The sequence below is a fragment of the Calypte anna genome, chromosome Z, assembly GCF_003957555.1.
Source record: "Calypte anna isolate BGI_N300 chromosome Z, bCalAnn1_v1.p, whole genome shotgun sequence".
NCBI lineage: Eukaryota > Metazoa > Chordata > Aves > Apodiformes > Trochilidae > Calypte > Calypte anna.
In genome coordinates this window covers 23,478,544-23,495,965 of record NC_044274.1, presented here as the reverse complement: position 1 = coordinate 23,495,965, position 17,422 = coordinate 23,478,544, and the positions used below count along the sequence as shown (strand labels likewise).

The 17,422-nt window shown below is 40.6% G+C and overlaps 1 protein-coding gene across 1 annotated transcript in view; it reads left to right on the top strand.

The window, feature by feature from the left end:
- The first annotated feature begins 13,813 nt into the window (after positions 1-13,813).
- The window catches only part of FBN2 (fibrillin 2), a 162,890-nt gene continuing 159,281 nt past the window's right edge, over positions 13,814-17,422 (top strand). The window contains 2 exon segments of the mRNA XM_030467573.1: positions 13,814-14,031; positions 14,855-14,937. Of these exon segments, the coding sequence (XP_030323433.1) occupies positions 13,814-14,031; positions 14,855-14,937 (301 nt within the window).

Genomic DNA, 17,422 nt, shown 5'->3' with positions numbered 1-17,422 from the left:
CTGGACAGACTAGAGAGCTGGGCCGATTCCAACGGGATGAGGTTCAACACAGCCAAGTGCCGGGTCCTGCACTTTGGCCACAACAACCCCATGCAGCGCTACAGGCTGGGCACAGAGTGGCTGGAGAGCAGCCAGGCAGAAAGGGACCTGGGAGTCTGCATCGACAAGAAACTGAACATGAGCCAGCAGTGTGCCCAGGTGGCCAAGAAGGCCAATGGCATCCTGGCCTGTATCAAAAACAGCGTCACCAGCAGGTCCAGGGAGGTGATTCTGCCCCTGTACTCAGCACTGGTTAGGCCACACCTCGAGTACTGTGTCCAGTTCTGGGCCCCTCAGTTTAAGAAGGATGTATAGGTCCTGGAACAGGTCCAAAGGAGGGCAACCAGGCTGGTGAAGGGACTCGAGCACAGGCCCTATGAGGAGAGGCTGAGAGAGCTGGGGCTGTTCAGCCTGAAGAAGAGGAGGCTCAGGGGAGACCTCATAGCTCTCTACAACTACCTGAAAGGAGGCTGTAGCGAGGTGGGAACTGGACTCTTTTCACAGACGACCTTCAACAAGACAAGAGGACACAGTCTTAAGTTGTGCCAGGGGAGGTTTAGGTTAGATATTAGAAAGAATTTCTTCACGGAGAGGGTGATTAGGCTATGGAATGGACTGCCCGGAGAGGTGGTAGATTCTCCGTCCCTGGAGACATTTAAAAAAAGACTGGATGTGGCACTCAGTGCCATGGTCTAGCAACTGCTCCGGTGGGTCAAGGGTTGGACTAGATGATCTCTGAGGTCCCTTTCAACCCGGCTAATTCTATGATTCTATGATTCTAAGAGCCTGTAGCCATCCATGGGGGCACTCCAGTCATGCAAGTCATCCTACCATGTTTCTGTGATGGCAACTACCTCAGAGCTTTCCTGCTGCATGAGGGCTTCCAGCTCCTCTTATTACCCATACTGTGTGCATTGATGTACATGCACTTCACCTGGGCTGCAGATTTCACTGTTAACTTGGGCTTTCCACCCTTAGGCTCATCTCTGGAGGCCTGGTTTCAGTCCCTTCCCCCTTCAAACCCAATTTAAAGCACTCCCGATCAGCCCTGCCAATTTATGAGCTATAGTTCTTTTTCCCCTGCTCGATAGATGAAGCCCATCTGATCTGAGGACACAAGGTACCATGGAATTTGCCCCATGGTCAAAGAACCCAAAACCCTGCCATTGACACCAGTCCCTAAGATATGAATTAACCTGCTGGATCTTCCTGCCAGTTCCCTCATCCATCGCTGTCATTAGAGGGATGGAGAAAAACACAACTTGGGTTCCTGATCCCTTCACCAGTTGCCCCAGGGTCCTGAAGTCTCTCTTAACTGAGTGGGTGCTTCTTGTTATTACATCATCACCACCCACCTGAAAGACCAGAAATGGGTAATAATCTGAAGGACTCACAAGGTTGGAAAGCTTGGCTACATCCTTAACCCGGGAACCAGGGAGACAGCAGACCTCCCTGTGAAGCAGGTTTGGTCTGCACATGGGGCTCACTGCTCCTCTCTGTCGGGAGTCACCTACTACAGTGACCCCTCGAGTTATCTTTTTGGGGTCAGTTTTGATGGCTGTCCTGAGGAGAGTCAGCCTTGGTGGTGTTTCTAGCCTTTGTGAGCCCTTGACCTTGCTTGCAACAAGATCCTCCTGCTGCAGAGCCTCATATCTGTTCTTCAAGGGCAAATAACTGAATACAAGAATAGGAGATAAGTGTTCTCTGAAGTTCATGGCTCAGCTGGTCTGTGGCTTCTTGTCTGTCTTTGTTGGTAAGGCCAGAAGGAAGAAATGCTCTGGACAGATTGAGTGTGTCTCTGTTCTTCACGTGCAGCACATTGTGCACTTTTAGTGAGGGCTGCCTAGTGATGGCTTGGAAACACTTTGAGCCTGTGCCTGTGGTGTGGTGTTTCACACAGTGTGGGTTGTAATGCTCTTCCACTTTCATCTGTGCAGTACTGTAGCTAGAAACAAGTCAAGGCTACAAATTATATTTGGAAATGTTTCTGAAGAACATTTAATGTGTGCTTCATTCACAATTAATTCTTGTGAAGGAATTTGTTAGAAGCATTTTATCATCTTTTTCACCGCTTTGTAAGTGCACAGAAGCCTTTTTCTGGCTCATTTCACAAGCTATAACTTGATACTATAAACAAAATTTCCTCAAGACAGATGTCTTTGGGACTGAACAGAAAAGGGAAAAAATAACCTTCAGATTCCTGAAGTACGTCTTAGCAGCTGCAGTAGTTGGCACTGACAATGAGAGCTGTGCAACATTAAGTTTTATGGTTTTCTAAGCATTTCAGGTACCATTTTGTACCATTCCATTGTATCAAGCTTTCCATTATTTTTGGCAGTACATCCTAAGGAATGTCTGCTTAATTCAAAAGTAGTACACATAAGAGTTTAAAACTGGGGTGAAAAAAAAAGGAAGATGGGTCTAGGGGGAGCTGTGCATGAAGGTGATACCACATTCACAAACCACCTTATGTTTCAGGACATACTCACCAGTCACCTCCAGTTCAAGGAGATCCTGACTTTTACAGAAATTCAGTGATTTTACTTTCCAGATTTAAAGGCTTTGCAGAAACATTCATTCATATAATTGCTTTGCTTTCTTTGTTGGCTAATACAGGAATGTATGTATCCTCCAGAGATGGAAAACTGGATTCACTCATTTTAAGGAAAGAAAAAAAAAATCTTTGAATATCTCTATTACTGAGGCACCTGATTTGAGCAAAGTTGCATAATGTCAGATTTTGGCTTAAAACATTTTCTAACCAGCTGAACTGTGTTAGTTTGGATGATGTTAAAACAACTTCTTTAAAAGATGTTTCTTGTCTAGACACAGGCTCTGAGGTCACTAAGTAGCTGTATTTAGTAGCTGTTGCCACACTTTTGTACTTCAGCAAAAGTTTAAATCAGGAGACCTGAAGACAGTGTACTGCTGATACTGCTTTAAGACAACATTCTTTTGGCCTATATGGGGTTACTTAAGAAAAATTTATTTGTTAAAATCCTGCCTCAAGCCATAAAAATCCTTTTTCAGCTTAGTTACACTTTCCTAGTCGTATGGCAGGGAAACCAAATTTCATCTCCTTTAATTTTCTGGATCAGCAGTTCTCCTGTGAGGAACTGGAAGCTGAGCACTTGCCCATGTTGAAGTTTTATATGGACATTAAAAGGCACATTGGGGCAGAGAATAGGCAGGGTGTGTGTGCACAGCTGAGGTCACAGTGTAGTGGCTTTTAATACTGAGAAAGATTAATGTTTTGCCACTTTTCTTCATGTTAAACATTAGGGTACTATGACTAAATCTGCTGAAATCATTATGACTTCATATTATTATAGGTCAGTTTGTGTCACTGTGCCAGCACCTGGCCCAAAGGAAATGGAAAAATGTTAATGAGACATTTTTCATTCCAGTTATGAGCATCAAAAGGGGGGGTCTTCCAGTTAGGATACAGAAAGGACTGGCAGTAAAAAAATAAGGGTAAAGTTGATTAGTGCCTGATAAGAGCAAGAGTCCTTGTCACCTACAATGAATGGGGTGGACCCTAAAGAAAGATCAAATGGGGCTAACTCTGTTTTTTCCTGTAAAAATTCACCATACTTTACTGCAGTTATAGTGACATGAGGGAGAAATACATTATAGATTGCTTTCTCTTAAAAAATCTCAGATCTCAGCTTGGTGTGTGCAAACAAAAATCAGTATCAATTGGAAAAAAACCCAACACATGGCTTTGACCGAAGCAAAACATTTACCTGTGTCAGTTCTACATAATGGATATTAATTTAGCAGAATTAGGATCTGAAATAAAGGCCTCTGGCATCTCTCCACTTTTTAATCACATATCTACAAGGCTGATTTCAATAGCAATTGTATAGATCTTCAATACTGCAGTAAGATTTCAAATATTAGAAGAATTTGTTTTTCAGGCTAAGTAGATATATTATGACCTTGAAATTTTAAATTACTGAAATATTTTAAGTGAGCATTTCTTTTCAAAGTATAGGTTCACAGGAGCAGCAGAGTATTTTCATTCAAAATTTTCCGTTCTGAAAACATGTCTGAAAATTTTTAATTCTTTGAAGATATTTTATTGTTATTAAAAATACTGAGACGTCCTATTAAATTAATAGTAATTTGAATGCATATACTTTGATTTAGAAATATTGCAATGTTGTATTCTAAATGAAGAATGTCATTCTCTCATTTAATGGCTCTACTTTCCTTTCTGGTAAGAGTTCTGCATGTAGATGTGGCATTATATCTCCTGCATATGATTTGCTATGGCCAGGGCCTTTGATAGCATCAGCTCTCCTGTTCATGATGACAGAGAAATAAAAATATTACAGAAACAGCATTGCATTATATGCAGTCAAATACAATTTAGTTTCCAACCCTTTGCCAAGATATTTGAAGGTATATTGAGAAGAAATATGCGTATAATCTCTAAACGCTAATAACATTTTCTGTAGGACAAGAAAATAAGAATACTCGTTTTACCATCTCTGTTACTGTTAGCTCAGAACTGGAATTTTTGTAAGTTTTACTCCTATGTTAATTCACATCTCATGGTTCAGTATAGTACTGTTGTTAAAACTCAGCAGACTGATATCGAGCACATTGAAGAAAATTTTCTTCATACAAGAGGTTGTATGCAGTCACATTTTGATAGGTGCCTCTTAAAATGATATATTCAGATGATATTCAGATATATTCAGATGATATTCGGATGGCTAAAATGTGAATTAACTTTGGTCTATGATGTCCATATACATGACTGCATTTGTTTTAGAAAAAGGTTTTATTTAAAGTATGATACAAATGTGAGGCTGTTCCAAGTATTCTATAGTCTGCTATTGTGCATAGAGCTAGCAAATGTCAAAAGGAAGAGCCTCCTCACAGAAACAGACTGACCTGTTGAACACTTGTGTGCATGCTGGTTTCTTACAACCATAGAATTCCAGGTCAGAAGGGACTTCAAGGATCATCTGGTCCAACATTTTTAGGTAGAAACACAGTCCACATGAGATAGCCCAGCACCTTGGTCAATCTGATTCTTAAAACTACCCAGTGTCGGGGAATCCACCACTTCCCTTGTGAGGTTATTCCAATGTCTGAATGTTGTCATTGTGAAAAATTGTCATTTAATGTCAAATTGGCATCTCCCCAGAAAAAACTTGCACCCACTACCCCATGTCTTTTCCATGTGACTACTTATAGAAAAGGAGTCTCCATTTTCTTGGTAACCACACTTTAAGTACTGCAAGATGATAGTAAGATCACTTTCCTCCAGGCTGAACAAACCCAGTTCTCTCAGCTTGTCCTCATACAGGAGGCTGCTCAGTCCTTTGATCATCTTTGTGGCCCTTCTCTGGTCTCTTTCTAGACTGCTGGCATCTCTTTTTATATAGCAGGGACCAGAACTGAACCCAGTATTCCAGGTGTGGCCTTCTTCATCTTGACGGGTAATACCCTTTTTGATACAATCCAGCATCCTGTTTTTTTACCAATGCATAAAAGCAAATTTTTAGATAGTATACACCTTAAAGAATTCAGTGAATCCAAGTACTTTGCATCTGTTAGCTACAATAATGTTCATAAGAGTCTAGTCATTAAATTTAAAAAAAAAATGCCTCTTATATAATAAACATTATGTGTACCATTTGGCTGGGATACAGTCAGTTTTCTTTATTGTTTGTCATACAGTGCTATGTTTTGTATTTGTGACCAAAGCAATGTTGATAATCACCCGTGTTTTAGTTACTGCTGAGCTATGCTTACAGTGTCAAGGATTTTTCTTTTTGCCTCACCAGCAAGCAGGCTGGGGATGCACAAGAAATTGGGAATGGACACAACTGGGACAGCTGACCTCGACTGGCCAAAGGGTAATTCCGGACCACATTCTACACTACTCAGCACCAAAAAGCAAGGAGGAAGAGTAAGGAAAAAGGGATGGTTGGAGTTATGGCACTTGTTTTCCTGGAAATGACCTACCTAACATCTGCCTGTTGAGGGGAAGCCCAGATTTAATTATTTTATATATTTATATATTTTTTTTCTCACTTTGCTTGCTTGTGCAGCTTTTGCTTTTTCTATGAAACTTTCTTTATCTCAACCCACAAGTTTTTTCACTTTTACCCTCCTGTTTCTCTCCCCCTTCCCATCAGGGTAAGTGAATGAATGTCTGTATGGGGGGCTGAGCTGCCTGCTGGAGTCAAACCACAAAAGCGTGGAATCAAAATGGTACAGTATTAGCTACACTGTACTTTTCATATTTAATAGCCAAAGCTTGAACTTCACCTAATTAGGAAATTAACTTAATTTTTAGACCAGTGGCTCCTGTATATTTTGCACCAACATCATTCTTAAACTTCAATATTTTTCATGCATCACAGTCCAACTTTACACTGCAACTGCAGTCAATTAAATTGTACATTTTACTGCTTAAATTAGTTCTGTAGGGCAGTCACAGACTATTTACTATGGCTTTGCAGATCAAGTATGGGATTCCATACTCATACTTCCAGCCCAGCCTAGAGAGGTGTTCATGCTAGAAAATTTTAATTTCATTTTAATCCTTCCCATAGGAGACCTGGAGTCCATTTTTTAACAGCATCAGTTAATCAGTGCAAAAATCTTTAGTGATAAAATTGAAAATCTTCTACTTACAGTTAAAGTAATGACATACATGCAATTTTTGTGGTTGAAGCACTTGAAAAACACATTTTAGATGCAGAGAAAGAACTACTTTTCTTCTTCATGTTTCTCCAACATTCCATTTCTATTTAACACTTTCGTATATTAATTTGTCCTTTAAAATGTGTAATTTTCCTGTCCTGTGGAAGGCTAGGAATACAATGTGTGTTCTCCACCCACACAATCTGTAGCTATGGAAGAGTTGGATGGAATATGCTCCAAAAGAAAAGAAAACAAAACAAAGCAACAGCAAAAAACTCCCAACCAAACAAAAAACCCAACCCAAACAGAGAAAAACTAAACAAAACCCAAACAAGATGTACTTTCAGAAAAACAGCTATAAGCTATACTATAAGACTTTGAATTATTTAAATAAATCAAAAGTGTTCACGTATGTGATATCACAGCCTGATAACATTTGACTATGAATAATCAGAATATCCACATCAACAATTAAACAGAAGACAGTGGAAAAATATCTCTTTGGCCATATGTAGCAATTTAATTTGTGCTCTCCACATGCAAGCAAGCTCTTTTCACCAGAAGATACAGACCAAACAGCATGTAACAGCAAATAAATAGCAGGGAACAAATGTGAACGGGAAAAGGGAATGCATTCTTAAGGAGCCTTGCTTGGTGGCATTAAATGAAAGGTGGATTTTAGATGCGTCCTTCAGTCCAAGTTCCCGGTGAGCAACACTCTTATTTATCTAACAGAAGGAAGTTTTTTCCCTGCCTGACTTCAATAACTGTCTCAGCTGCAGATTCAGGAATTGCTATAACTTGTTTTTTGGGAGACATACTGCTCCAGAGCTCTCATGTAACACTTAGGAATAAATGCTAATAGTTGTTGTAAAAACCTTTTTCAGTCTTCAGCTCTTTTTCAGTCTTGCAACATACCTGCCTTGTCAGGGCAATAGCTCTTGTAGGTTGTCCTATTGAGCTAAAAAAATATTTGGCTAAACAGCTGTAGGCAGCACCTTTTTTTCACAGTACTGCAAAGGTAAGACTAATTATGAGCAAAATGAAGTGCAAGTGAGAGATATAATTTTATTTTTAAATAAAAAATTAATTACCAAATGCAAAGTGCCCAGATGTGCCACCCTAAGTACATGGGACACACTCTTATCTGTACTCTATTTCCCAGAAATAAGCATATACAGAAATACTTATATTGTAGAAGATAGACTTAGCTGACACCTGTACATACCCCTGTGCATATATCTAGACTGCTAACACAAAGATTAATTTATCCTACTCATTCACTGATTCCACATCATCTGTTACATCCATTACAGGTTATGTGATCTTACTTTCTTAGACTCTTTCAGTCAGTCTTCTTTCAGGTCAAGATACTGACTGTCATCTGGACTGTGGAACAAACCTTCAGAGAAAAGCATGCTTAAAAATTTGGTATATTTCTGCAGCTTGTTTGCTCTTTTTCCTCTTTGGAAAAAGGAAATCCTGAAGGTGTCTGTAGACATCCTTTTTTCCCTCATTCATAATCTTCAATATTTTTAGTGGACTGCTATATTGCATGCCTAATGAATCTACCTGTCAAGTTTACCAGTATTTATTTTCCGCAGTCTCCCCTAAGATAATTCTTGCCTCCTTTATATTGAGCCTAATATTTTGCTATCAAGAAAATGTAACTAATGTGTTTATGTCATGCTTGCTGATCACAGTCCTGATCCATTAATAAAGCCACTAGATGTCACTGCAATAATGTAAAAAACATCAACAATTGTAAATAGTAGCAGAATTGTTTTATAATTGAGATGATCTTGAACCACACTCAACTCAAGTAACCTGATAAACAGATATCAAGAAGGACATTAGGTAGCAAAAAACCCATGTGTTGTAAGTTGCTGAAGTTCAAGACTATTAGATAGAGGTTGTGCTTCTTCTGCCTTTGGCACTACCTGGCTGAAAATAAGGTTCTAAAAGAGTCTTTCACAATAGCTTTCTTTTGATTGTTTCAGAGTGTTAGGCTATAATGACAGAAAGGATCTGGTGTGTGAATAGGTGTCCAACCTGACCTCAAGCACATTCCAAATGGCTTGAAGTACCCTCACAGGTTTTTTGTTCAGATGTCAGTTGAAGTGCTATTTCTGTTGGCAACAGGCCTCTGAGAGCCTCTTGAGCAGTGATTTAAGAAAAATGTTACTAAACTATAAGAGGCTGTGTGCAGCAGTTCATGTACCAAACCATATATCCATATTTGCAAGTATTACAGCCCAGTTTCAGGCCATCAGTATACTTAAAAAAATCCTGGATTTTCCAAATCTTTGGAAAGCCACTACAAACATTTCTGCTGACTGTCAGTTTTCTTATAGAAGTTGCACCAGGTCATGACCTATTCTCTTTCCTTCTAGTAGTCTATAGGAAGGGCATGCTGTAGATAATGTGCAGTAATTAAAATACACTGGCATAGTGCACCTGAAATCAGCTAATGCAATGTTTTAATTGTTCTTAGGTAAGACATCAAAAAATTTTTAGTGAAATCACAGATAATATAAATTTACTATATATATAAAATTCCACATAACGTTCTATGTTGTACTTCTGCAATATAATAAATATAACAATGATATAGTATTATAATAATATTATAATATTAAATATTCTAATAATTTATTCTAATAAAATAATAATATAATAATATTATATTTGCAATATAATAAATAAAAGGTGTCTATTTTTTGACTTGTTGACCTTTTGAAAACCTCCTTCCTTTGAGGAAGAAAAACAGTATGTCAGCATTTTGGATGACAGCAATAACAAGAAAAAAATCGGGTTTTTTTGTAATCCTGACAATTATAATACCTGTAACAATCGAGGCATCCACCAGCAAGTGTTTTTAACGATTCAGGGTCATGCATAGCTGATAATTTTTCTAAAAGATAATCAAATGTGGTCATTGAGAGACACAATTTTTAGGACTAAAACAATTATTTTCATACAAGAAGTCTAGTTTAATTGAACCATACTTTGGTAAATTGATGGCCCACATTTTTATTTTGTTTCCAAAATCCAATAGAGTAAGAATACCTTTATTTAAATATAACTCCCACCTTCTTTGGGAAGAAAAAAGTCAGCCACATGGGAAAAGTGTAGATTCAAAAATAATCAGCTCTACAAGGTTTTTTCTGACAATATTTTCTGTATGTAAATGCACACTTACACGTTTCCTGAACATCTGCTATATATAACATTTTGAATTATTTTAATCAGAACTGCTCAAACTTAAAGTGGAAGTTCAGCTATAGCAAAGTGGACATAATTCATCTTTTTGCATTAGGCACATGATGTCACTATATCATAGCATCCTCTGCAAACGAAGCTGTTCTATTTTGTAACAGCTAGGGAATATGATGGGAGGGAATCTCTGGGATCATTGAATTCAAATGCTTTTTCAGAGCCTGAAGACACAGCCTACAACATCTTTCCTAAACAGACCTAACTTCATCCCCAAAGTACTTACTGCTTCAGGTGTAACGCTGTATTCTTGTTTTATCTGAAAAACTCCTCTGATTTAGTAGAACTTCAAAGTTTTTTTTTTTCTTCTACTATATTCATTCACTGTCTTTTAAGAGAACTCTCGTTAACCAAAGAACAAAAACCTTTTGGGAGTAGATTTCTTCTCTTAACCATACTGGTGTTTCTTCTATACAGCTTTTCTATTTTTAACTTGTCCCAGTGTGAATGATCAGAATGTAATAATTATTTTACATTATGTCTAATCAGTGTCTCGTACCCCTAAAAAGTATCAATACTTTCCTTTCTAATGAAGAGAACTGTGTTGCTAAGTACTTCATTTGCATATTTACATGGACCATTTATATCACAATGACTCCATGCTATTGTTTCATTGTTATATGTGCTATTTCCTTTAAAAATTCCAGGAAGATGTTTCCTAGTCCTCCTGGTTTGAGTGCAGTGGTGTCTCTTGAATCTTAAAAAACACTTTACAGATCACTGGTAGCTGCTGACCATTTGTTTTTGTTCCTGTGTTCCATATCTACAGTTTCAAAGTAAGACAAAAAACACCAAACAGTAAAAAGTATATGTGTGTATATATGTCCTGGTTTGGTCCAGGATAAAGGTAATTTTCTGTCTTGTACTTTTGCTTTCAGCTAAGTCTCTTGTAAGTAGCTGAAATTAATAGCAAGTTTCTCAATCACCTGAAGCCGTCCTTTGGGGAGGAACAGACAAGATAGATGGCCAAAATTGACCAGAGTATTTCATCCCATATATGTCATACTCAGTATAAATTTGAGGGATCACAAGGGTCAAACCCCTTCCTGCTTCCTCTTCTTTGCCTGTCCCTGTTTGATTCGGCATCGTAGTAGGGTTCCATCCATTCCTCTGCCTGTGGTCCTGATCCATGCCAGCCTGAATCTGTGTGTTCCTGCCTCCAGCTCCCGACTGCTGCTGACCCCAGGAGTCCAGCCTGGACTTTCCCAGGGCTGCCCTGCAGCCTTGGTGGTGATGTTATTGGGGGAAAGGCGGGAGGAATGTGGTGTCAATTTTCCTGTATATTTGTATATATTTAGTAATTTTTCCTGTTTATCATTACTGTTTTATTAAAGTTGTGTAGTTTAGTTTCCAACCCATAAGTCTCTCTCCCTTATTCTCTTTTCTTTATCAGGGAGGAGAGGGGGATTAATAGAGAGCACCTGTCATTCGGTTTAATTGCCGGGCCAGTGTTAAACCATGACAATATATATATATATATATATATATAGGCTTTGAACCCTAACCTTTTCACCGTAACTTCTAGCCCACCCCTGCTGTGTTACTGGTTAACTGTTTTTGGTTTTTGTTTCACGGATTTTTTTTTCCTTAAGATGTTCTTGTGCTGTCCTTTTCAAGGGATAGTCCTGTTGAATTTCTGGGAATTACTTCTTTATCTCTGTGCTTGCTGATATCCAAAGCCTCATGCTTATCGTATACTACTTCCTTCTTTTTTATTCCTTCTTTGTGTTTTTCTTGAGATAGTTACTCACACACACTGGCATGGAATCCTTCTCTCACCTTGGCTTTGCTAGGCGCATCTCATTCATCACAGGTTTGACAGGTTCTGTTTAGAAGAAATTCCAAACCTAACCTACACTCTCATGAGGTTTCCTGACTCTTCTACCCAGTTGTCTTCATTAATTAGTTCCTTCACTAAGTACTACCTTTAATTTCACAAGGTTTTACCTTTAGGGATTCAGATCCTCTTATGTGAAGTACTTCTGCTAACATTCCAAATTTGAACAGATCTGGAAATGAATCCTCTATTGGGGCTACTGGACCAAGAAATCAGGGCAGTGACTTTAACAAGGGAACTTATGCAAAGAAGCTTCATGACTTCTTGGCTAGTGGGTTTTATTTGAGACATTGTAACATGGCTGCTGCTTTTCATTCCATAGTTAAAGGGCCAGATGATATGCACAGAGAGCTAAAAGAAGCTGCTATGTGGCTTTTGTTCCGTTTTAAAAAGGCAAAAAAAAGTTTCCTGGTTGCTACAGTATGTCATGATATGTAGAGCGAGGTGCTTAATGATAGAGCTACAATTCAAAGCTGCAGACTTCCTCACAGAACAAAACTAGATTGTGTTCTGGTGTTGTCAAAACGACCAAAGGGTACACTCAGGCCTTCCAGCAGAGATGTTTTCATTGCATTCATTTGCTTTCTACTGGCTACCTATTCAGCCCATCTAGATAAACTTATGTGTTTGGTCTGAAAGGGTAAGCATGCAATTAGTCAGCCTGAGGCTCTTTTATATTTATTTTCATAGATGTTTATGTAGAGAGGAACAGCATATGTACAAGTAAAACTTTTAAAATGTGAACTCAAAAAAACTACTCTTGAAAGAAACTGGAAACTAGCGGCGTTCAAAAACCCTTTGCTCTGTTTCAAGTAGTGTGAAGAATTCAGCAGCTCTCTGACAAAAGAACAAATACACCAGGATTAGCCGACCCCCGACGGGACCGCTCTCCCGCTTCAGAGGCCGCGGTGCGTCGCTTCCCTTGACGGACCCCGAGGAGGATCGGACCCACGACCCGGGGGGCGCGGTCCCGGCTCCGAGTGCTTGCCAGGCCAAGTGAAAGGCCCATCCCCCGGCTTCACGCTGCCGGGTCGGGCCCTATTCTGCAGCTTCGATGTGGGCATTTCTTTTGAACCCCAGGCGCTTTTCCATGCAGGGGTTTTACTACAAGCCTCCAAATGATAGTGGGTATTTCATGGTACAGCCCGCAGGGGGCTGGAAAGGGGAGACGAAGGAAAAGCAGAATTCCCTTTGAGGTCAGCTCTACTTGTTCAGCGCCCCCCGCTCTCCCCCATTCTCCCCTCTCACCCCAGCTCTCCGGCGGCCTTGCTCCTCTCCCCCACTGCCCCCTTCCCGGCCCCCGCCACATGGCTGCCATGGTAGACCCAGCAGCGGCACCCACACCGCTCCCTTTGGGCCGGACCGGCCCGGCTCGGCCCGGCCACGCAGTGCCGGCAGCACCACACCTCTAGCCCTCATCCCGCTCTCACGGAACCGCTTCCCGCTTCCCCCTCCCCCCGGGGCCGCCGCAGCACCGGCCCGGAGGCACCGGCCCCGCCTCCCGGTCTCTCCCGCCCCGCCAGCCGCCTGTAAAACCGCCCCTGGGCTGGGCAGGGGCGTTCCCTCGCAGTACTACGAATTTTACAATTCTGTATTGGCGGTTAATTGCCAGCTTGTTCCCTGAGTTTCTGGGGAAATTCTACGTGGTTCTGTTGGATTTCCCTTTTTTTTTTTTTTTTTTTTTTGGGGGGGAGGGGAGGGGGGAAGGGAAACAAGAGCCCGATCGACTCAACCTCTTTTTCTTTCTTCCCAGCTCTGTTTTCCCCGCTTTTGGGAGAGAGGGCGGGAGGGGGATGCGACGTGGACCCCGGTGGTGGTATCCCCGTATCCTGCTGACGGCTGCGACGGCTCTGGAGAAGCGAAGACAGAGTTATCCCGGCTGACGCCTTCCCCGGCCAGGAGCGGAGCGTTGCCCGTTGCAGGCGGTGCGGGACAGGCACACCTCTCTGCGGCTTCCCACCCGCTGCCGTTTCCGACCGGGACAGCCGCAGGATGGGGGCACGGCGGTGGCTCTGGGTGCAGCCCTGCTGCCTGTGGCCGGGCTGCCTGGCGCTTTGGGCTCAGGGAGTAGCCGGGCAACAAAAGCCGCCGCCGGTCCGTCCGGCAGGAGGAGCGAGTGCCATCTACCCTGCGACCGCGTACCGGGAGGACGAGGCCGGCATCGCCGCCGGCCGGGTCCGCAGGCGAGGACAGCAGGATGTGCTCCGCGGGTAGGGACGCGCTGCGCTCGGGCCTCCGCCTCCCGCAGCCCGAACCCCCTTCCCTGCTGCCCCCAGCGGGCGGCCATCCTCCATCCCCCTGCAGCCGCCCCCCGCCGCCGACCCCACCCTGCGTGGTGTGTTTTTGCCCGCTGTGCATCCATCCTACCTGCCGACCCCTTAAACATGGTTTAGGAATTGCGATGACTGGAACTTGGTGTTTTGTTCTGGGCAATGAAATACAGTCTTTTAATTACTGCGATTGTATTAAAAGCAGACATTGGGGATATGTTACAACTAACAAATGTGTAGGGCTTTTTCTTCACTTTACAGTGTTAAGATACTTTGACATTCACTCTATTTTGACTTCTACTGAGAAACTATGAAAAAAATCCGTTTTTTTTTTCTAATGTTTTGGGGTGTGCTTGGTAATTTGAATTAGTTTATTAATCTTCATGAGCAGCCGTCCCCTTTGTCTTGTGTCAGATGGCAGCATGAGGCCAATTTTTGTGGCAAGACTTTTAGGACGTGTGAATGTGGGGCCAAACTCATCCCCTGCATATCCTCTGGAATTCCACCGGAGCTGAGTGGCCCACTCTTGAACTAATTATTCAACTAATTTATATTAGTTAACTTAAAATAAAATGGCTTGGAACTTACTATAGTGGAGGAAGATTTTGGTTGGGGCTGATTTTTTCTGGGCATCTTTGCTATACACTTTTGCTTGTTTCATGCAGCTGTTTTGTTTTCCCTTGTGTGTACATAGAACTTTGGATTTCTGCTTGTACAGATTTGCATTTTTGTATTCACATTTATTTTTTTTCCTTTGTGGCAGACCAAATGTGTGTGGTTCTAGATTCCATTCCTACTGTTGTCCTGGGTGGAAAACACTCCCTGGAGGAAATCAGTGCATTGTTCGTAAGTGTCTACCTTCAAGTTTCTACTGCCCTTGGGATAATAAAAAAAATATTTTTCTGTGAGTTACTACTCCAGTATGAGAAGAGAGAATTCAATTCTTTTCCCATTTTTAAAAAATAAGAAAAAGAAACTGGGGGTTTACATGTTCACTTTTTTAGTAATCTGAAGGTTGACATCTTCCTGTTGTTTTCTTTGGCATGTTCATAAGAGGCATTTCTTCAATTAAGCTTTAAAAAATAAGAACTTGACAACAAAGGAAGAAGGAAAAAGCCTTCCATAAATCAAATATTCAGTTCAGGTAACAAAGAAAAAAAAGACGCAAAAAGTCTTGTTATAAAGCAAATCAATTCTAAAGTTTTGTGAAACTTCTATATTAGGCTTGAAATGACAATCCAGTATAAAACTGTGTTGTGCCTGAGGTGCTTGTTCTCTTGCCTTTCATTTTTACTTGTGCTGTTACAGCTATAAAGAATGTAGATTCAGATGACCACCTGGTCATATTAGGTACTGTGACAAATGTGGCTGATGGCAGGACTTGCCCCCTCCCGTGAAAGAAAAATAAATTGTCTACCTAGAGAGGAAATAGATAATTAATTTGATATTCTCTTTGTTAGATAGAAGCCAAACTAGACACATGATTCTTATAGTCCTTGAATTTTAGTGTGAGTCTGGTCTCATTCATCCTAGCTTGTCACCATCTCTTTTGCCAGTAAGCAAGGTCAACTTCAGAATTTAAGTTCAACAACATACTGCTTTTTACTTAACCAATGGAAGTTTTTGTAATACTCCACCAAGGAAACTACAGGCATCCAGGACTAAACTAGGGTAGGAATGGATGCTAAGCCAACATCTGCCAAAGTTAAAGGTGAATTTGCTCTGTTGCCTTATGCCTTATGATTATCAGCCTATTCACAGCCTATTTGTTTTACATGACTAAATTTGCCATTAGAACTATACCATGTGCCAGTGATTTTCATCTAAGGTTGACCTAGCATTTCCTAGCAAAGGTTAACCATGTCACTCTGAGGAAGATACTGGTATCAATACCACTGTGGAATAAGAGGAGCAATACAATATGTGCTTGCTTAAGTGTAAACAATAGTTTAAAAAGTGGATTTAGGCTGCTGTTGATAGGCTTTTCAAATTTGTCTGAGTATCTAAATAAAATGAATTTAAGGGAGGGATAATGATTGAGGTGCTTTCAGAAATTTTTATGAAGTGGGACTCCGTGCCTCTTAGAAGACCTCAGTCTCAGGTCTCTTTGCATTATGACTGATCTTCGACTTATTAATTTATGTGCACGAATGACATATTTTGGCTCCTCTTTACTTATTGGAGTTGAATTGCAGCTCTCTAATCTGTTTGAAAGGTGAATGATTTTGTGGTACATCTGTGAGATTGGCTATGACACTTTCCTATTTATATATTTTTTTAAGATTTTCAAGATTAAGAACACATATTTCTAGGCTCACCTTGAGTGTTTGAGATAATGGTCACTCTGTCTGCAGCTGTTCAGCTAGAACCTTCTGTATGGGATGACAGAAAAGCTAGCAAACGTTTTAGCTGAGAATCACTGATTATAATTACTGCAAATTGTAACTGGTGATTTTAAAGGATTATTTAATGAAGAGAGATCTATGAGCTGGTGATAGGTCAAGAGGAAACCATTCTGACCATACAGTATTTTCAGTTGATAATGTAATGGCTGTTGGCTGCATTTGACATGTTTATGATTAAAAGTGATCTCTTATCTAAAAACCAGAAGATCTGTTTGGTTTACTTTTTCTTTAAAGAAAATAAACTTTACCAATGAAAGCATATTTAGAATATGCTTTCAGCTCTAGGTCTTCCAGCTGGTAGGAAATTATTACTTAACATGTAATATACTAAGATAATAGTCTATCTATAGACTTTCCTTAAGCAGGAGATTGAACACTGTTGTATAAAGATGATCTGAACAGTGATACAAGGCAAACAGCTCTGTTCCCTGTGTTTGTTAAGTCCTGTTTTTCACTTTTAAGTCTGCTGATGGTAAAAGTGATTCACATTGCCTGTTTTTTGATGCCCATAGAATAATGTCATTGGATCACTAACGTGGCTTTGTCTGCTTCTCTGTTGTAAAGAAAATGTGGCCTTTATTGTAGTATGTCAAGGAGACCATGGGTTTACAAAATCCGCTCTGGTTTGGTTGCGTTTGACATCATTACAGAACTTCTGGTTTGGTGGAGAAAAGGTGAAAGACAGCATGTAGATTTCATGGGAAACATTTAAATTCTGTAACAGGGCAGGGAAACAATTTTCTTCCTTATAGGACAGGAGGTGCATCTGACTTATGCAAGTTTTCCTAAACTGGAAGAGGAGCACAGGCATTCTGGGGAAGGTCTTACTTCTGCTTTTTCTTTTATGTACCTTTTATGTACTTTTTCTTTCCTTTTAATGTATGCAGGCTTTTTTTTTTTCCCCCTAGGGTAACCAGTATGTTCTT